General features: G+C 35.8%; 1 protein-coding gene across 2 annotated transcripts in view; it reads left to right on the top strand.

Annotated features, from left to right (window-relative positions):
• The window catches only part of SEC63 (SEC63 protein translocation regulator), a 70199-nt gene that overhangs the window by 5411 nt on the left and 42055 nt on the right, over nt 1-22733 (top strand). For both annotated transcript variants that reach the window (XM_087865362.1, XM_045806947.2), the window contains exons 2-4: nt 10498-10597; nt 15097-15211; nt 16566-16678. In XM_087865362.1, coding sequence (XP_087721488.1) covers nt 10498-10597; nt 15097-15211; nt 16566-16678 — 328 coding nt within the window. The remainder of the gene's footprint in view (nt 1-10497; nt 10598-15096; nt 15212-16565; nt 16679-22733) is intronic.

Here is a 22733-nt window from a genome sequence, read left to right as displayed (position 1 = left end):
TATTGGACAGACTGTGGAGTTTTTAAAGTAGGGTAATGACTTGGTCAGTTTTGCTTTTGTGGAGCATTGTGTGGAGAATGATTTGTCAGAAGAGGGTGGGAGGTGGTGGTTGCTGGGTGGGGAAAAACTAGATGGAGAAGAAGTCCATTTCAGAGGCTTATTATAAGTCCATTGAAATGTAGGGGAATGGGCAGATGAGAAAGAGAATTCTAAGACAGCTTGGACTATTTATATGGAATATAAAAGTACCTTGGAGGGAATGAGAGAGTGGAGTGCAGATTTTGAATTTCACTTATTTCTGTCTTTGCTTATTTCTCCCTCTCTTAAAAGCTGTTTGGTGATTGGCCCAATAATAATCTACTTTTATCAGTTTTGGGAATGAGTTCAGGGAAAAGGATGGGGATGATCATTTTTATTTAAATGGAAATATTGGCCTTATCTATTGATTTATCTAGGTTTCTAATTACAGGAGAGTTGATTATCTCAATCTCTTGTTGAGTGGATTTTAACAGAACAAAACTGGCAAATACCAGTTTTGTGTTCACAGGAGTATATTTTATGAATGTTCATATTTTATTTAGAGCATATAGTCTACCTAAGACTTTATTTATTTTTAAAGATTTTATTTATTTATTCAACAGAGATAGAGACAGCCAGCGAGAGAGGGAACACAGTAGGGGGAGTGGGAGAGGAAGAAGTAGGCTTATAGCGGAGGAGCCCGATGTGGGGCTCGATCCCATAACTCCGGGATCACGCCCTGAGGGGAAGGCAGACGCTTAACCGCTGTGCCACCCAGGCGCCCCTTCCTAAGACTTCAGATCTTGAAGGGAGAAGTTTGATCTGAGAAGTTTGAGTCATTTTATTTATATTTTTTAAAAGATTATTTATTTATTTATTTATTTGAGAGAGAGAGAGAGAGAGATAGCAAGAGAGAGTACGGGCAAGAGGCGGAGCATGGGACAGGAGAGGGAGACACGTGGGGCTCCATCCCAGGACCCTGGCGTCATGACTGAGGGAAAGGCAGACACTTAACCGACTGAGCCACCCAGGTACCCCAGTTTGAGTCATTTTAAAATAAAGTCATTCTCCTCTGCGTTCTATCCTGACAGAAAGGGGTATCAGACATGTACTATATATACACCTAAGTTCTACACAGTAGAGGGGACCAGCAGGGACCTTGGCAGTGTGAATTATGGTACAACATTTAGACTTTGTAGATGTGGTGACAAACATTGGATGAGTAAATGCATTGTTTACAATTGTTTTTATTTTAAGGTCATTTTGGATACTTGCTTTTTCTTGGAAGAACCTGAAAAACAAAAAGATAGGCTTGTTTTCATTTTCTCAGATGTTTGTTCCCTTAGTCCTACTTTTTACTCAGACATAGAGGAGGTCACAACAAATATATCTATATTGTACTTGGATTTCCTTTTAAAGAATGTTTCCTATTGTCAGACTTTATGGGTAAGAAATGTTACACCATCTCACCATCACATAGTTTCTTTGAAAGTGTTGTTGGTTATTCATTCTCTTAAAAAGGTGTTCCTTATATTTTGAGAATTGTGTTTGTGTCAGTATGGATGGAAGGGATTTTCTCATGTAGATTCCAGATTTTTTTGGCGTTAGGTTTTTTGCTTGGTTAGTTAAATCTAGTAGTTATCGATTGAGCCTTCACTGTTTGCCTATACTAGGAGGGCAGAAGATAAGAATATGAATGCAGTGTAAATATGATCCTGTTTAGATAGTTTGTAATCTAGGTAGGGTGGGAGGATTAGGATTAGACAAATACATGAATTATTATGTCCAGAGCACAACAAAGGAATTGTAAGAAAAGTGAAAACAAGTCTGTGGAGGTTAGCTAAAGTATTTGCATCTAGTTGGGAATGATAGTGGGGATCTAGAGGTATTTTGACTAAACTGTTAAAGGGTAAGAAAGATTTAATGGGTGGAATGGTGGGAGTGGTAGTGCAAAGAATAATCACATGAGGGGGGCACCTGCCTGGCTCAGTTGGTGGAGCATGTGACTCTTGATCTTGGGGTCATGAGTTTGAAGCCCCACGTTGGGTGTAGAGATTATTTAAAAATAAAATCTTTAATTAAAAAAAATTGTGAGGAAAAGTACAGAGGCTGGAAAGCATGGACTGTATTCAAAGTACAGATCAATTGAAGCAGAATTCATTCAGTGACTAAGTGAGAAAAGGCCAAAAAAGTTGACTCAGGTCACATGGTGGAGAATCTTATATGCCTAGCTAAAGAGTTTATGTGTGATTTGGTTGACTGTATGTCATTTTTGGACATTTTAGAATGTATTTTTACATTTGTGCTGTATATGAATTAATGTAATAACATCTCATAGAATGAGAAAGAACAGAGATTAAGAAGCAGACAGGAGGTAATGAGGACCTGAACAGTGATGGTGGCAATAGGAGGATAAGAGACATAATTGAGATATTACTGAGGTGGAATCTTTCCCTTTTTTATGAAAAAAAATTTTTTTGTTGGTAAAGTGTATATAATGTAAAACTTATAGTTTTAGCCATTTTAAATGAACAATTCGGTAATATTAATTACATTTACAATGTTGTGCAACAATCACTGCTGTTTACAACATTTTTTTTTTAAGATTTTATTATTTATTTATTTGACAGAGATAGAGACAGCCAGCGAGAGAGGGAACACAAGCAGGGGGAGCGGAAGAGGAAGAAGCAGGGTCCCAGTGGAGGAGCCCAATGTGGGGCTCGATCCCATAACGCCGGGATCACGCCCTGAGCCAAAGGCAGACGCCTAACCGCTGTGCCATCCAGGCGCCCCTGTTTACAACATTTTTAATCACCCCAAACAAACTCTACCTATTGAGCAGTAACTCCCCATTCTTTCTTTCACCCCTGAAAAACTATTCTTTGTCTGTATACATTTGCCTATTCTAGATGCTTAATGTAAGTGGCATCATACAGTATTTGTCCTTTTGTGTCTAGCTTATTTCACTTAGCATAATGTTTTCAGGATTCATCCATGTCGTAGTATGTATCAGAACTTCTTTCTTTCTTATGGCTGAATAATATTCCGTTGTATGGATATACCACATTTTTATTCACCTGTTGATGAACACTTGGGTTGTTTCCCCTCTTTGTTTATTTAAGTGAATAATGCTGTAGTGAACATTGCCATACAGGTATCTGTTTAGGTCCTTATTTTCAGTTCTTTTGGGTATGGTCCTAGGAGTGGAATTGCCAAGTCATATGGTAATTCTGTTCTATTTTAGCTTTAGCTTTTTGAGGAACTGCCAAACTGTTTGCCACAGTAGCAGCACCATTTACATTTCTACTAGCAGCATACATGGGTTCCAATTTCTGTATATCCTCTTCAACACTTATTTTTCATTAAAAAAAAAATCATAGCCATTGTAGTAGATGTGATGAAGTGGGTATTCCACTGTGGTTTTGATTTCCATTTCCCTAGTGGCTAAATGGTGTTGAGCGTCATTTCATTTGTCTGGTGGCCATTCGTATATGTTCTTTGGAGAAATGTCCATTTGGATCCTTTGCCCATTTTTAAGTTGAGTTGTTAATCTTTTTTTGTTGACTTTCAGGTGTTCGATTCATGGTTTGAAATTATTTTCTTCCATTCTATAGATTGTCTTTTCACTTTCTTGATTATGTCCTATGATGCACAAAAGTTTTTAATTTTGATGAAGTCCAGTTTATTTTATCTTTTATTGCTTGTGTTTTTGTTGTCGTATCTAAGAATCCATTGGCAAATCCAAGGTCGTGAAAATTTATCTCTATATTTTTTTGTAAGAGAATTACAGTTTTGTTGTTGAGTTGTGTTTATATTTTGGATGTTAACCCCTTGTTGGATATATCATTTGCAGATATCTTCTCCCATTCAGGTTTCATTTCCTTTTTGTTGGTTTTCTTTGCTGTGCAAAAGCTTTTAAATTCCAATAGTTTATTTTCACTTTTGTTTTCCTTGTCCTGTATCAATTCTTTAGTGATTATTTGCTATTCCTTTGTACCGTTTGTAACTTTAGGCAAGTTCCTTAACCTCTCTGAGCCTCAATTTTTTTTTTTAAGTATAATACATACATATATATCCCCAGGGTTATTGGGACGTCTAAATGAGAAAATTCATGAATTCACCAAATATTTATTAGGCACCTACTGTTTGCCAGGCATTGTGTTAGGCCATGGAATGTGGGGTAAGCAACGTAGGTGGGACCTCTATTCTCTTGAAGCTTACATCCTGCTGTGGGGGAGATGATTGGCATACTACATATAAACAATAAAATATTAGATAGTGATATATATTGTGTAGAAAAGTAGGTGATTCAGAGAAAGTCTTCCTGAGAATGTTCCTTCAAGCCGAGTGACATAAGGAAGCCGGTCATTCAGGGATCTGAATTGGGTGGGAAAAGCCTGTTACTGGCTGGATGAACGGTTCTTTGTGCACAGGAGCCTTTAAGGCAAAAACGAGTCAGGCATATTCCATGAACAGAGAAGACCAAAGTGGCAGGAGTCTGCCGGGTTAGGAGAATAGGGATAAAGTCAGAGAAGGAGCTGGGGTGCAGAGCCTGTCTCTAAGCCAGGGTAAGAAGCTTGGATTTTATTTTAAGTTCAGTGGAAAACTGTTGAAGGTTTTTAAGCAGAGAAGTGACAAGATCTTGACTTAATAAAATTCTCCTGTTTCTTAATGAGGTGAAAACAGTCTTTTGGCCACCTTACTTATATATCCTTTTACATACGATGTCTTTTCTACTTAAAATGTTTAATTGAGAAATTTTAGTTGCATATTTAAAAAATCACATACTATAAAGTATTATACAGATGGTCCTGGGTTATAATGGTTCAACTTACGATTTTGGGGCTGTAAAGTGTGAGATCGACATTCAGTGGAAACTGTGCTTCGAATTTTGAATTCTGGTCATTTTCTGCGCTGGTGATACGTGGTACAGTACTGTCATGATGCAGGGCAGCAGCAGTGAACGCAGCTCCCAGTCAGCTGTGTGATCACCAGGGTGAACAACTGATGCACTTACAACCATTCCAGACCATACGCGCATTCTGTTTTTACTGTCAGTACAGTATTTAATAAATTACCTGGGTTTCCTTCTCGGGTGTAGGTGGCAGATGAACCCACGTTTCTGCAACCTTCCAAGTTAGATCATCTGTGATTAGTGCACTGGTGGTGGTGAGTAGTGTTCAGTCAGTTCTCCGTCTGTCCCAAATCCAAGTGGTTCTGACTTGGCCTTGAGAATGACACATTTTGGCTACCTATTCAGATTCAAGTTAAGGTCATAACAGAAGCTTTAGTTTCTCTTAGTCTATTTTGAGATTAGAATGATTTAGGTGAGCTGTAGTTTTGGTGGTCTAGAGCAGTGAGTCCCAATTTTTCACTAATAATTTATCATTCTCATGCTTCTCCTATTTTGCAGCATTCTGGGAACCAAACTGCACTATTACAGTAAAATGGGTTTTCCTGTTTTTTAAAATTAGTAGAACAAAATTGTCCCAATAGCGAGCGAGCCAGTATCATCATGGTGAGGTAATACGTTCTCAACTAGCTGCAGAAGGACTTTGGGTAGCTAGAAAACTGATGTATAATGCCTTTTAGACTCTTTGGGTTATTGAATATTACCTTTTGACTCTTGGTACTATTTTCTTGGACCCCTGAGGGATTTAGGAATAGTTTTAGTAGTGATTGAATTTTGGAAAGAGAAGTGTGGTACTTTTGTCTTTTAAATAAATTATGTCCTCTCTATATCATTTAGCTTTATTAATTTAAGTAATCTATATTACAAGGCATGTTCTAAAATTTATTTCTCAGTGATTTTTATAATTTTCAAAATATCAAAATATATATTGATATATTTATTTGAACTGAAAAATGAAGTCATGCTGCTTTTTTTTCTTTTTTTTTTTTTTTTTACCAAGTTTGTTTTGTCTAATTGATTTAACAATAAGGGTTGCCTTTGCCAATGTGGTTATATCGGGTATATTGTCTATAAATTGAAGGATTCAAGGTAATCTGTGCTTCCAAGTTCTAACAAAATATACTTAAATTAGGAGATAAAGCTATTTTGTCTAATATTGTATTGGATTGGCAAAAATGTACTTCTCATTTTTAAAAATAAGTTTTGGTATTTATGGGATATTTATAAGCTTGTAAGTTATATTATAGCAGATATTTTACTCTAATTTTAGTAATTTATCAACTAATAATATTTATGTTGTCTTGATAACACCAGAAAAAGTAGCCGGAAGTTTTAACATCTAAAAGCTTATAGAGGTCAAACCTGAGTATGATAAACTTTTACTGATGTTCTTTGGCAGTATGTGCTAAAGCCTTTAGAGGTGAAGCATCTTGATGTCTGCAATTTACAGGAAGATAGTTCAGATAAAAAAGAGTGGGAGGTGAAAAAAGGAAACTAGAGGTAAGGCCAAGAGTTGCAAAATGTTGTTAACATTTGGTGAATTTAGGTGAAGGGTATTGTTCATTGTAATATCCTTTCAACTTTTCTGAAGATTTGAAGATTTTCAAAATGTTAGGAAAAACTTAATAGTCATGAGGAATAAAAAAATAATTTAAGAGTATTTGTCAGCATTATAAGAAATGACTTACCAGGATAAAAATATGTTACATTAGGATAAAATTATGTGGCTGTAGTAGAATGAAGTGTTGGCTTGTTCATGAAGTTTTGTAAATGGATGATGGTGGCTATGAAATTGCTGTGGCTTTTCGATTTAATTGGTGTGTTTGAAAGTGATGGAACTTTTATTTTAAAGTGTCAACTTCAGGTCAAAAATGACATCTTTTGCAACTCCAGATTTCTGATAAAAAATTTGAGATACCAAATTAGAAATCTACAGCTAGATAATATTTTTAAAAATTCTTTTTGCTGTAATCAGGCAAACAGGTTTGAAGACTTCAGTTCTGGCTAGCATTCTTTCAGCTCTTTGGGTTCTAGGAATATGGTGCTAAGAGTTCACTCAGTTATAGTACACCCTGGCAGATCATTCTGGCATGGACAGATGGCTGTGACTATTTTAGCAAAGACATTGTATAGCTTATGAAGCACAACCATAATAACCTTCCCCCAAACCTGTGTATTATTTCCACAGACATAAAAACTTTATGTTCAGCTGCTGAGAGCAATCATAATATGTTATATTGTTTTTTAAATCACAGAATTGTTTTATGATTTTGTAATTTACCTTTTCTATAAATGTGTATAATTTCTTTAAAAACTATAAGTTAATGGTATTATTAATATAATTTTTACTAGCCATGACACTAGTAATTCTATAAACTAGAAGTTTATAAATGAACTTTTTTTTTTTTTTTTTTTTAAATCCTAAGTGTTTTCTAAAAAACTGCCTGGAAGGACTTCTCTTGTGACATTTACTTTCACTTGAGGTCATTCATGTAGAGATTTGGAATGTGTGCTCTGAATATTTAGTTGTTCTGGAAATCTAAATGCCAGCGTGTTACTGTGTAAACCATAGCTTGTAGTACTTATTGATTGACTTCAGTATTGTCCTAAAAAGTTAAGATTTAAGTTTTGGATTGGAAGAGTGAGGCATAGAATGTTCATGTACACATTGTGAAAAACTACGGGGCTGAAAAACATGTCTATTTTTTTTTTTTTGGCCTGAGACCTTGGGAGAATATCATTCCTTTGAACAGATCAAGCCATCTGGTTAATAGAAACTTCAGCATTGTTCTTACAACCTTATCAAACATTTCTTTGGTTTTATAGTTGAAAATGGGAGACTGTGGAGGCTTAATTTAATGAAACACAGATTAAAAAACCACCAGTGATATTTTCAAAAGTGTCCATAATTTAAGCATGAAAATAAAAAAAATTAACATTACTACCACTTCATTCTCAGACCCTATTTAAGTTTTGTCTCAGTGAAGTTCTTTATAGCAAGAGATCCAGTTCAGAATCACAGATGACATTTAGTTGACATGTTTCTTTAATCTCCTTCAGTCTGGAACAGTTCTTCAGCTTTTTGACTTTGAAGGTTATAGGCCAATTATTTTGTAGAATGAACCTGAATTTGGGTTGTTTGGTGTTCTCTCATGATTAGATTCAGGTTATATATCTTAGGCAGGAATTTTACAAAACTGATTCTGTGTGTTTCTTATTGCATTCTATCAGATGGTATATGATTGCATTTTGTCCCATTGCTGTTGATGTCCACTGATCACCTGATTAAGATAATGTCTGCCAGGCTTTCTGTATTAGTTTCCTGTTGCTGCTGTAACAAATTACCACAACCTTATTGGCTTAATACAACACAGATTTATTCTCTTACACTTCAGGAGGCTGGAAGTCCAAAATCAATTTCACTGGGCTAGTTATGGGATTGGTAGAACAGGTTCTTCCTGGAGGCTCTAGAGTTGAGTCTATTTTCTTGCCTTTTCCAGCTTCTAGAGACAGCCTGTGTTCCTTGGCTTAATGACTCCTCCCTCCATCTTCAGAGGACATCACTCCAACATCTGCTCCCATTGTCACATCACCTTTTTTGTCTTTAACCCTCCTGCCTCCTCCTTATAAGGACCCCTGTGATTATATTGTGCCCATCCAGGTAACATAGGATACATCTCCCCATCTCATCGTAATTTAGTCGGATCTGTAAAGTCTTTTTTGCTATGTAAGATAATGTATTCACTGGTTCAGGGTATTAGGATGTGGACATTTTGGGTGGCAGCTGTTCAGCCTACCATATTTTCCCACTCTAAAATTATTCTTTTCCCTTTTGTAATATTTTGTGGAAAGATACTTGAATCCCTTGTTCTTGTTAGTGGAGAATGGTATTTAGAAACTAGATCTGGCTGTTAATGTGATCATTGCTATTGATATCTCACACACTGTGCCTAGGCTCCCTTTATTGTGGTAGGCTGTGTGTGTGTGTGTATGTATGTGTGTGTGTATGTATATAGAATACATCTGTATTTCTATATTAAAAGATATTAGTTCATACCAATATCTAATTCCAATTCAGTACCATAGGATTTGTTCTTATTTTTTATTTTTTCGTATGTGTAACTTGAGTTATCCTTTATGTGTTAACTTATTCGATCAATCCCCCTGCATATTACCAGTCTTCTTTGCTGTGACCACCCCCTCCCACATACGGATCCCTCTTCATCACACTTGATTCTGATACCTCCTGCCACATACCTCTCCTATGTGGATGCTTTCCTCAAAGCATGGTGGTAACAGGGCAGTTGGACTTCTTACATGGTGGCTTTGGAACATTCTGTTATATGCAAAGTTCTTTTATTTCTCTAACATCTCATTTAAGGACTGTGGTTTTGTAGTTTCTAGTATTGTGAAAAAATTTCTATTTAGTATTAGCCAGCTGGACTCAGTGTAGTGATCTAGTTTTGTTGGCAACAGCCAAAGCATTATAGTCAGGAGCCAGTGGACCATATGCCTTCTTCTCCCATCAGGCCTGATCAGGGTGTTGACCTTGGCCCTTGTCAGTGTCGTAGAGCTTCTTCATAATCTGTTTGATCTGGTGCTTGTTGGCCTTGACATCCATAATGAACACAACAGTTATTGTTGTCTTCTATCTTCTTCATGGCTGACTCATTGCTCAGGGGGAACTTGATGATGGCATAGTGGTCAAGCTTGTTGCTCTTCCAAGGAAAATATTTGGGCTGCCTTTGGAGTGTCTTGGGCCACCAGAGGGTGGGTGACATGCAGAGCATCCCCCCTGTGGCTGTGGTTGCCTTTTAGCACTGCCTTCTTGGCCTTTGTTTTGGCTTCAGCTTTGGGAGGGCGAGGGTTTTTTTCCCTTTGTTTCTGCATGCCATCTTTGTGAAAAGGTACATTTTTATTTAAAAACTTAACTTTTTTTTTTTTTTAACTTGGGAAAGTTATTCAAGTGATGGTAGTGAGTTTCTTAAAACAATATATGGTGTTTTGGCTTTGGTTTAATTCCTCTAATTGAATTGCAGATTTTTCCTGGTGACTAAAATAATGCCTTTTCTTATAACTCCTATATGAACCTATTTTAACTTCTTATGGGTTTGGGTGACTTTTCTAATTTAACATAATTACTCTCATGATTGAATAATACCATTTCTGCTTAGCTTCCTTAATAAGCTGCATGTTTCAACTATTTTATACCTTGTACCTTCTGTAGCAAAAGGGAAAGGAAGAGAGAATTTCTCAGAAATTGCTGATCGCGTGATTAAATATTTTGGGTTCAAGTTAGTTTTTGCGTTTTTCAGTTAGAAGTTACTTAAGTCTCGCATGAAAATGGTTGCGTGGTAGTTGAACAAAATTTTCCATAGATCATTTGTTCTGAGTGGCAGAAAAATTAACGTGTATTGTCAATTTTTCTTAAAGGTTATTTGAGTAGGTAGTATTTTATGTTCCAGTAAAATTTTAGCATGGTAATGAAGGTTAGTGTGGTATTAACTGGTTTTGTCTTCACTGTGAAAAATGCTTTAACTTATCATCTTATTTATTTTTTTTGACAGAGCAAATTCGATTAAAGAATATCAGAAAAGTATATGGAAGATGTATGTGGTATCGTTTACGATTATTAAAACCCCAGCCAAATATTATTCCTACAGTAAAGTAAGTAATTGGTTTCAATAAAAAAAAAAAAACTTAGTGCTCACTCTTTCCTAGGTAACATAAAATATGGCTATAATGATGAATAAGACATATGTTTAAAGAAATTGTAGCCTTAGTATGGGTAAGATGTGAATTTGGGAGCTTTCTAAACAGAATGATTTAGAAGTTCAAAGGAGAGAGAATGTTCTACTGACTTGGGGGAGGAAGGGAGAAAGGGAAGTCAGATCTTGAAGGAAGACCTTGTGCATTTTGTTAGGATTTGAATTTTGCCTTAAAGACTATGGGGGAATCTTCAAAAGATTATCAGAAGCAGGGAGGTGACATAATCAAGTTAGCATTTCATAGTGATAATTAAAGTTTATTGAGCACATGCTGTATGCCAGATGCTGCACTAGGGCTTTATGTATTATCTCATAATTTTATTATTAACTTCAAAGTAGATGTTTTTGCTGTTTTCTCAGATGAAGAAATTAAGAGGAAGATAACTTGACCAAGGTCCTGGAGCTAGAAGTGGTGGAGCAGGGACCTTTTATTTTGGCAGGCCAATCTGATTAAACAGGCCATTAGCATGTTTAATGAGAGCAGGCCTATTTAATTTTGTGAGACTGGGGGGTATGGTTTAGAGCCTTGGCTTAGAGTCTTCACCCTGAGTCATCAGTTTGGGGGTAATAGATGAATCTGATAGGTAAAAGAGTTGCCATTTTTGGAGGATTGTATCTTGTGAATTACTTCTATCTGTCTATCCAGTAGATAGGAGGGGAAGAACTAGCAGAGGAATTAGTAAAAGTAGAACCATTTATTTTTTAATATTGGTTTAAATGATCATGATAGTTTACAACATATCTGTGTAACTTCAAGGGGTTTAAATGGTTTTTCTTTGTAAGGTTTTACTTTGCCTAGTTTACTTCCTTTGCAGAGGGAGGGAAATTTTAGCTTTTGTGTTAAGTGTTCTTCATTGATGTGAAACTAAAAGGCAAAATTAGTGTTTACAAGAGTAGTTTTATGTTCACTGTTTATTCTTTGCTTTTGCTTCTCATTTAAAGTTTTATGAGGTAGCAAGGCAAATATTTTTGGCCTCCCAATCTCTTCCTTTTTGGGTTTTGGTCAATACATTGTGGGTATCTGAACCTCAGTTTTCAAGGAAAAAACCCAACTCTGTGAATTTCTCTTCAGTGATTAGTCAACTGATTTACTTAAATGCAATCACAGATTAAGGGATGTTTATAAGTAAGGAAGAATTAAATAGGTAAGAGATAACAATTTAGGTAAGGTCAGAAACATCAAAACCTTTGTGCTGCTTAACTTAAAGCATTGCTTCACAATTAAGCAGTCATTGTGTAATGCTCTTTCTGGAAATGACCTTTAAAATATGCTTAGAGAAAATACACAAGATTTCAGGAGTTGATCACTGATGCTATATGTAGGGAAAAATGCTTATCTTTTCACAGGACCTAAATAATGTTTTTAAAACAACGGGTGTAGATCACAGTGAAATCCGTTATGTTTCCCCCTTTGTTTTGGCTTTCAGGAGATTAAAGCATGGTTTTATTGGTTGTTACAGTTTTCATCAGCCTGGGGGGTTCTGTTAGGAGCTTCTCTAATCCTCTCTTCATTCTTGGGCTCAGAGAGCCAGGTGCAACATGTAGAGCATCTGCCATGGGGGGGGTATAGTATGTCCTAAGTGTTGTGATCCCTCTCCCTTTTTCTCTTCTTTGCTTTTAAGTCTTGTTTTAGTGGTTTTCAATTTTACTTTTATCTTTGTTTTCTGAGCTTTCTTAGCTTTTTTAGGGCATTGGCAAAACAAAATGTGGGATTGTAGATTTTCAAGTGTTCTGTAGCATATTGAAGGTATTGCAGACTTTGGGTTTGAGTTAAAAATTACTATGTAAATTATTTCCATTATTCATTCAGGAAGTAGTCATTGTGTGCCTATTATTTATGTGCCAGGTATTATACCAGCAACTGATATATTGTGATTAACCAATAGACGTGGTTCAGCAACTTAACGGTTGTGGGAGATACTGGCAAATAAACAAGTAATGATAATAGAGTTTAGTAAGGCTGCGAGAGGGGTGCCATGACAGAGCAGAGGAAGGGCTTCCTGGCTTGAGACAGAGAAGGCTTCTCAGTGAGGTCAGGGCTGAGATTTGGGTAAGAAGTACTGAGAACAGCTAACAGGAATTGATTATTTACTATCTGTGAGGTACCTTCTAGGTGCTTTACATACCTAATCTCTTTTAATTCTCAAACCTACCCTAAAAATTGGAAACTGAGTTGTAAAGGACAAAGCAACTTTCCAAGATCTCTAAGTTATTAAGTGGTGAAGCTGGGCTTTGACCTCAGGTAGTTTTGTTCCAGAGCCTATGTTCTTAATTACCTCCCCTCGATAGCTGGTGGAAGTGGGAGTGTTCCACGTAGGGCATTCTTTTCCTCTTTGGGGATATAAGTTGTATGGAAAGCAGTTTGCAATATTAAGTACTTAATAAGGATTAGAACATTATTTTGGCCAGATGGAAAGAATTTGGTATGTGAATGCCAACTGTGTTTAAGCTACTCTGGGGTTAGTAAAAAACTCAGTAAGATCCTGTCCACGTGCTCAAGGAGCCTGCAGTGAGTTAGAGGAGAAAAGTCATGGTTTTTGTTTCTTTTTGACTGTAATCCTGATTTCCCCATTGATCACCTTGACAGGGTAAGGATTGCTTTGAGGTGAGTCTTGAAGGATGAATAGAGTTTGGATGGGCGGAAATGGGAATTCTGGGTGGAAATATTCAAGAGCAAAAGTATGATGGTAAGAAAAGCTTAGGGATGGGGCGCCTGGGTGGCTCAGTTGTTAAGCGTCTGCCTTTGGCTCAGGGCGTGATCCCAACGGTCTGGGATCGAGCCCCACATCAGGCTCCTCTGCTGGGAGCCTGCTTCTTCCTCTCCCACTCCCCCTGCTTGTGTTCCCTGTCCTGCTGGCTGTCTCTCTGTCAAATAAATAAATAAAATCTTAAAAAAAAAAAAAAAAAGAAAGAAAAGCTTAGGGAACTTTGGGAGATGGGTTTTTTTTTGTTTTTTGTTTTTTTTTAATTTGGGTGATAAAGGTCAGTAGGTGGATTGGAACTTGATCCTAGAGGCTCATTCCAAATAAACATATTTGAGCTAGGATTCTACCAAATGAGCTTAAACACATGGAACATTTTCTGTCTTTGAAAAAAAGGTCACTCCAATTTTGTTTGATTAGGCCTCATATGATTCATTTTATGTGTTTAACAGTTCTTACTTAGCATAAAAAGTGTGATATAAAGAGTATAAAAAAATTAAAATTACTCGATTTCATCACTTAAAGATAGCCACTATTAAGATGATTTACCTTCTATATTTTAAATAAACTTTTATTTATTAAAAATAGCATATTATATATATATCTTTGAAAGCTGTTTTTCTTGTTTTAATTTAACAATACAAGGTAGATAATCTTCCACAGCAAATATATTGCGTTTATTGGCTAGATGGTATTTCACTTTATTACAATACCCTTAATTTATTTGTCTACTACTCTATTGATGGACATCTCTGTGTGTGTTTTCTCTTAATATTTCTGTGTATTCTGTGTATTAGTTCTGTTATATATCTGTAACCAGCTTTTTATACTTTATATACTTAATTCTAGTTTATTTTCTTCCAAATTTCTTGAAATTTAGTTAAAAGGGTATGTACTTCTTTAGGGTTTTGATACCTTATTGCCAGACAGTCCTTCAGAGTATGAAGGGTATGAGTGTTCCTTTTTTCTTTAGCCTCTCCAACACTGGTAGTATCAGTCTTTTAAATATTTTTACAAACAGAACATATTGGAGAGAAGAAGTAGGTTTTTTTTCCAAACTATATATTCCTTTATATCCCTTTTTATCCTATTATGTACATCTTTCTATATCTGTATTGGCTAATTATTTGGCTGTGTCTTGGTTTATTAGTCTCCTATAAGTGGTTTATTTAATTAGTTCCATATAAATGGATATTTAATTTGTTTCTAAAGTTTTGCTGTTATAAACAAGGCTATTCATTCATCATTGCACAATTGACCCATTATTTTTTGCAGTTTATCTTACTTAAAGTCTAATTATTAGGTTAAGAGCAGCTTTTTTTTTTTTTTTACAGTAAATGGTTTACTGAATACTTAGTGTTAATATATTTTGATCTAATATAATGAGACCAACAAGTTAATAAGTTGAATTAAGTTCTACACATAAAATTCTGCAAAGAGTAATTGAGGGAGTATTACATGCAAGATTCTAGATGCAGACTACTAGATTCTAGAGAATTCAAAGGTAAAAAAGATACTGTTCTGGTTGTGACAGGAGTTTACAACCCAGAGATTATAGAATTGAGTCAATATCATAGTGATGTAGGACACTTTAGATTGTCTTTTGCCTCGATCTGCCATTATGTCTTTATAGACTCTTAAAGGAAAACCATATAGGTATATTTATTTATACTTCACTTATATTTTTCCTAAACAGGAAAATAGTTCTGCTTGCCGGATGGGCATTGTTCTTATTCCTTGCCTACAAAGTTTCCAAAACAGACCGAGAATATCAAGAATACAATCCTTACGAAGTATTAAATTTGGATCCTGTAAGTAGTACTTTCATACAATGCACATAAGTTTATTGACCCTACGAGAATACCATAAGCCCATATCCTAAAAGGAATTGGGTTGTGCCTAAAGAAATCAGACTTTGGATATATAATTCATTTTTATTCTAATGTATAAATGTTTTTTGAGCTAGATGTTAATTTCTATCCTAGTAAAGCTTGGTTTGAAATTGCTAAATATAAGAATATTTGAAGATGAGATGAGAGGTTAGTATATTTTAAAAAGACTTTTATAAGACTGGTTTAATGCAAAGTTAAAACCAGGAGGTTCATTTATGTTGGTTGGATGGTAAAAACTCATGATCCTGTGTTAGTTGATACTAACGCAGTGTGTTAAGTCTTTATGTCTTACAAAGAACTTGTTTCATTGTTAATGGAAATTCAGGTTAACCCTGGATATACTCCTTAGGTAATCTTTTGATTGAACTTGATTGAGATGGGTCCCAATAGAAAATTAGTCTTCAGGTATATCAGTGGAAAGTTAGAACTGAAATGAATGCTAGAGACCATCTAGCCTTTTTTGCCAGTGGAGAAAACGAGGCCTGGAAAATTTGTGTCTTGTCTGGAGTCCCATAACTTCTTAGTAGCCAAACTGAATCTAGCGCTCTTTCCATTTTTTTTTCCCCAAACCACTTTCTTTACTTCTAGTATTTGCTCAGTAGATGGCTTTATCCAGTTATTCATGTAATACCAATACAAAACATGTCTTCTAGTTTTCTGTTTTGTAGAAGCAGGATTTACATCATATCATCTGATTTTTCTTACTGTGATGATCATGGTCATCAAGAGATTTTTTTAAGATTAAAAGATTTGGGGGGGCAATTTAATCCCATAAAAATAAATATGAAAAATTTATTAATAGAAATTGAGTCTAATTAGGAAATAGCTAAGGTAAACTTAAGTGTTTAATATTAAAATATTGATAAACAAATGAAACCAGATATTCTTCTGATTATTTCTTAGAAAGGAAGTTAACCTTTGATTTGAGAGTTTCTTCAGACAGACTTAATTTACTGTGATCATTCTTTGACATTTAAATGTTACTATCCTTTTATTTTATTTCAATATGGCATTGTGTGGTTTCATTCTTAAATCATTGGTGCCTAGTGTACCACACAACACCTAGGAGGTGCTCAATAAAATAAACGTATTGGACAAAATAAGTATTTTTATTTAAAAAATACATGGGATGAAACTTACAGGACAAACATAGGATGAAAACATTTTCTCTTTCTGAAAATATTGAATAGTTTATATTTAAAGTTCAAAGTGGGATGAATTATGTTTTTACAGCATTGTGCTTATTTTTACTAAAACAAAGCTTTCCTTTTAGGGGGCAACAGTAGCAGAGATTAAGAAACAATATCGTTTGCTGTCACTTAAATATCATCCAGATAAAGGAGGTGATGAAGTTATGTTCATGAGGATAGCAAAAGCTTACGCAGCGTAAGTATCAGTAGGACCCATTACGCATTTTAAGGAGTGGTAAAGATAGTTTTTTATTTGACTAAAATAGTTGTCATTGCTTTTAAATGCTGACCTTATATGTTGAGTCTTTTATTTATGGAACTGGCTGACAATCCTGAACTGCTAATTTAACTAAACTTGAATTTTAAGCAACTTAGAGTAGTGCTTTTGCCCTGTGAAGTTAGTTAAGTAGTAGGTAATATGTTAATTGAGTTATTTTGTAAGCATTCTGATTAGAAGAGGATATACTTACACCTTATTTTCATTTCTAGGCTTTTATTAGACTAGATCTATTTCTCTTATTTTGGTAATGTAGCTTGTCTCATTAGGCTATCTAAAGACTAGTTTAATTTTTGGGAAACAAGATAGAATATATAAAATTAGAGGTGGTTTTTCCTTGAGTGTTAATATTACAAGAGATAAAAGTTAGCTGGATTCTTCAGGACTCATAGGCATATCCCCATACAGCTCTTATGTTAAAGAGTAAAATACAGACAAGATGTTATCTATTTTTAGAGGACTCAGTGATGTATAATTTTGTGCTGATTTTAAAAATAGAAGTAAATAATAGGAGGGGTGCCTGGGTGGCTCAGTTGGTTAAGCATCTGCCTTTGGCTCAGATCATGATCCCAGAGCTGTGAAATTGCCCTGTGCCGTGCATCGGGCTCCCTGCTTAGTGGGGAACCTGCTTATCCCTCTCCCTTTGCTTGCTGCCCCCCCTGCTTGTGCGCACGCTCTCTCTCTCTCTCTCTCTCTGTCAAATAAATAAATAAAATCTTAAAAGAAAAAAAAAAAGTAAATGGGATACTCAGATGTAATAGCAAGTACAAGTGATATATGACTTATAGAAGATTGGGAAGTACTCATTTTGTGCTTAATAAAAGTATATTGACTGTGTCTCCTCTCCCCTCTTTTTTTTGAGTTGCTTGTTATATACATGAATATGATTTTATGATAGCCTTCAGGAACTTCCTGAAGTGTTTACTACATTTTGTTTTCTGCATAGCAGATGTCCTCCAGATTTCTGTCTTTCAGTTGGTGTCTCCCCCTTTTTTCACTGTGTCTTCTCCAAGCATTTACTCTCATTGCGTGAGTGTTTCAGTGCTTCAGTTGCTGTCTTCAGGTAATTTAAGAAGAACTGAAGATACCCAGAGGAAGTTGGATAGCTAAGCTTGTTTAATTGGTAGTTTTAATTTCAGTGTCTTTGGGTTTTTTTCCCCTCAGTTTTCAGGTATTGTAACATTCTTAAGTTCATGATTTTGTTCTCAGGTTACTAGAAATCTGACTCTTTATGTTGTGTAATCACTATTCTAAAAAGTACAGAAGAATAATATATGCCTTTGGTTTTAAATCAATTATATGATCAAGCTATAGAATGTTTTTTAAGTAAAATGTCTTAAATAGTTGATGGTCCATCAGACAAATGAAGGAATAAAATGATTATGGGACCTAGAACTTTGAGATCTTGTAACTTGTGTAAGTATAAATGGATTAGATAAAGGTACATTTTACTAAATATAAGCTCTGGGTGATTGAAGTTCCCATTCTATGCATAGCTCTAGCAGCCTAAGTATAACTCAAGCAGCTTTTGGAATGCATTTATAGGCTTTGAACTGCAAAGTTTTTTAGAATTTGCTTTGGCTATTCAGGATATTTTCTCTTCCCTTATTTGCCCATTGTAATAACAAGCTGGGTCATTCCTGTTTCTTCATACCAGTTTCTAACTTTTAAAGGAAAGGAGGTCTGGTTGTTTTTGAGGAGTTAGACCAACGATTGAATTTTCTGGTTCATAGCTTCTGGTTTCTTTTGGATATAGTTGGGATTTGGCTTTCAGGTGTAAAACTTATGTTTAAGCTACTTTATAACAAGTGGACAATGTAGATGTTACTTTAAAGCTATTTCTAAAAAAAAAAACACATGTGTTTTCATGTGTTCCTATGCATGAATATGTAACTTAGCTTTACGTAGTCAGTTCAGGGTCATTCACCTATAATTTAATGAAAACATTCTCCAGCTTAGGATGTAAAATCTGGGACCCCTGAAACTGTATACAGAATTTATGTGTATATGTAACTATGCATTTTTCCAGGGCAGAAGGGTTAGAGATTTTATCAGATTTTTAATAGGATCTATGACACAACCTCCTACCTGCAAAGTTAAGGGATATAATCATGTTTAGGAAACTTTATACTCATTGAATTTTAAAAAATTATGTTAATATCATTGGTATTGTTTAAGCTTATTATATATGAATTATACTAAAATGACATAACTTTTTTTTAAAGATTTTTAAAATTTATTCATTTGATAGAGAGCAGGAGAGCGGGCACAAGCAGGGAGAGGGGCAGAGGGAGAGGGAGAAGCAGACTCCCTGCTGAGCAGGGAGCCTGATGTGGGGCTCCATCCCAGGACCTAGAGATCATGACATGAGCTGAAGGCAGACGCTTAACTATCTGAGCCACCCAGGCACCCCTAAAATTATATAACTTTTAAGTACTTTAAGTCTCAGGAATGGTATTATACTTCAGTATAGTAAATATAACAAGAAGCCAAAAATTAGTTGCTTTCTTACACTTTTAAAAAGTTTGTGGTAAAAGTTCCTTTAATTTGATTGACTATGGAGCATGGTACCTGTCACACCAGTTGCACAAGTCAGCTTAATGGAATGGTAATCAGTTGTGTGTGCAGTTTGAAAAAAATCAAGTGCTTCTGTGATGTGAGCTGTGCTTTATTTTGCAAAATCTGAGGGCATTGTATAGAGAACAGAGCAGTTTACCATGGTGCCATCAGAAAGGTAGAGTGGACAGATAATTATTTTTGGGAAGAGAATCTGATTAGAAGACAGAATATTGAGAAAAATTACAGCAAAAGCCCTGGGTAAGTGGACAGTTGTACATGGAAACCAGGGCAAAATTTTTTGAGAGATATCCCTCCCTTAGTAAAAAAGAGCCACCATAAGCACCCCTCCTTATGAACTAGCAACCTCTCTACAGTGCTTTTTGTTGGCTTCTGTATTTTACTGTGGACTTAGGTCAAATAGTATAAGTGGAGTTAAAGTTAGAAAGGGACTGAAGATGCCTATGTACTTGTTTTCATAAATGACCAAATTGATAAGTTTAAAAATATTTTCAATCCCTGATGAACATAGATGCAGAAATCCTCAACAGAGTATTACACATTCAGTAGTACATTAAAAGGATCATTCACCACAATCAAGTAGGATTTATTCTGGGGATGCAAGGATGTCTCAGTATTTGCGAAATCAGTCAGGGCGATACACCACAGTAACAGAACAAAGAATAAAAATCAGATGATCATCTCAATAGATTCAGAAAAAGCATTTCGCAAAATTCAACATCTGTTTATGATAAAACTCTCAACAAAGTGGTTTTAGAGGGAACATACCTCAACATAATAAAGGCCATATATGAAACACCCACAGCTTACATCATACTCAGTGGTGAAAAACTGAGCTAAGGCAAGGATGTCCATTCTTACCACTTTTATTCAACATAGTACTGGAAGTGCTAGCCACAGCAGTCAGACAAGAAAAAAATAAATGAATAAAAGACATCCATATTGGAAAGGAGGAAATTAAACTGTAACCTTTTGCCGTTGGCATGATACTATACATAGAAAACCTGAAGACCACCAAAATACTTTTAAAAGTAATAAATGAATTCGGTGAAGTTGCAGGGTACAGATCTTTCTTTCTTTTTTTTTTCTTTTAAAGATTTAATTTATTTGACAGAGAGACAGCCAGCGAGCAAGGGAACACAAGCAGGGGGAGTGGAAGAGGAAGAAGCAGGCTCCCAGCAGAGCAGGGAGCCCGATGTGGGGCTCGATCCCAGGACCCTGGGATCACACCCTGGGCTGAAGGCAGACGTTTAATGACTGAGTCACCCAGGCACCCCGCAGGGTACAAATCTAATACCTGGAAATCGGTTGCATTTTTACACACTAATAATGAAATAGCAGAAGGAGAATTTAAGAAAACAATTTCATTTACAATTGCATTAAAAAGAATAAAATACCTAGAAATAAACTTAAGGAGATGAAAGACCTCTGTACTCAGTATAAAACACTGATGAAAAATTAAAGATGACACAAACAAATGGAAAGATATTCACCATGCTCATGAATTGAAGAATTAATATTTTTAAAATGTCTGTACTCCCCAAAGAGATCTACAGATTCCATGTAATCCCTATTCAAAATACCAATAGCATTTTTCACAGAACTAGAATAAATAATTCTAAAATTTACATGGAAGAGACCCTGAATAGCCAAAGCAATCTTGAGGAAGAAGAACAAAGCTGGAAGTATAACAATTCCAGGTTTCAAGATATACTATAAACTTATGGTAACTAAACGTACAATATCGGCACAAAAATAGACACATAGATCGGTGGAACAGGGTAGAGCGCCCAGAAAGAAAAACCTGTGTTTATATGGTTAATTAATCTATGACAAAGGAGGCAAGAATATACAATATGGGGAAAGTCAGTCTCTTTATAAATGGTGCTGGGAGAACTGGACAGTTACATGCAAAAAAATGGAACTGGACCACTTTCTTATATCATACACAAAAATAAACTCAAAATAGATTAAAGACCTAGTTATGAGACCTGAAACCATAAACCACCTAGAAGAACATAGGCAGTAATTTCTTTGAGATCCGCCATAGCAGCATTTTTCTAGATAAAAATCATAAGGCAGGGGTGCCTGGCGGGCTCAGTCAATAGAGCATGTGACTCTTGATCTCAGGGTTGGGAGTTGAAGCCCCACATTGGGCGTGGAGCCTACTTAAACAGATTTAAAAAAAGATTGTAAGGCAAGGTAAACAAAAGCAAAAATGAATTATTGGGATTACACCAAAATAAAAAGCTTTTGCACAGTGGAGGAAACCAATAAAACAAAAAGGCAACCTACTGAATGGGAGAAGATATTTGCAAACGATACATTCAATAAGGGGTTAATAGCCAAAATATATAAAGAACTATGTAATGCAACACCAAGAAACCAACAATACAATTAAAAAATGGGCAGAGGACCTTAATAGACATTTTTCCAAAGACAACATATAGATGGTCAATAAACACATGAAAAGATGTTCAACAGCACTAATCATCAGGGAAATGCAAATCGAAACCACAATGAGTTATCACCTTTCACCTGTCAAAATGGCTGCAATCGAAAAGAAAAATAAGTGTTGGTGAGGATGTGGAAGTTTCTGTGCACTGATGGTGGGAATGTAAATTGGTGCAGCCATGGTGGAAAACAGTGTGGCGGTTCCTCAAAACATTAAAAATAGAAATACCATGTGATCCAGTAATTCCACTACTGGATTTTTACCCAAAGAAAGCGAAGACATTCATTCAAAGAGATACGTGCACCCCTGTGTTTATTGCAGTATTATTTACAATAGCCAGGATGTGGAAGCAACCCAAGTGTCCATTGATAGATGAATGGATAAGGAAGATGTGGTACACACACACACACACACACCCACACGACTGTTATTCATCCATAAAAAAGGATGTGATCTTGCCATTTGTGACAACATGGATGGACCTAGAGGGTATTATGCTAAGTGAAATAAGGCAGAGAAAGATATACCATATGATTTCACGTATATGTGGAACTTAAAGAACAAAACAAATAAATAACCAAAAAGCAGAAACCGATCCATTAATACAGAGAATAAACTGAGGTTGCCAGAGGGGAAAGGGATGGGAGGATGGGCAAAATGGGTAAAGAGGAATAGGAAATAGAGATTTTTACAGAAAAAATAAGTCACGGGAATAAAAGGGAATAAAAATAAGTCATGGAGGGGGCACCTGGGTAGCGCAGTCGTTAAAGCGTCTGCCTTCGGCTCAGGGCGTGATCCCGGCGTTCCGGGATCGAGTCCCACATCGGGCTCCTCCGCTGGGAGCCTGCTTCTTCCTCTCTCACTCGCCTGCTGTGTTCCCTCTCTCGCTGGCTGTCTGTCACATAAAAAAAAAAAAAAAAAAAAAAAAAGTCATAGGGAATA

Source organism: Ursus americanus, chromosome 11 (genome assembly GCF_024610735.1).
Source record: "Ursus americanus isolate L20-20 chromosome 11, mUrsAme1.1.p, whole genome shotgun sequence".
Taxonomy (NCBI): Eukaryota; Metazoa; Chordata; class Mammalia; order Carnivora; family Ursidae; genus Ursus; species Ursus americanus.
The sequence above is the reverse complement of the archived record's forward strand: the minus strand, read 5'-3'. Positions and strand labels throughout refer to the sequence as shown.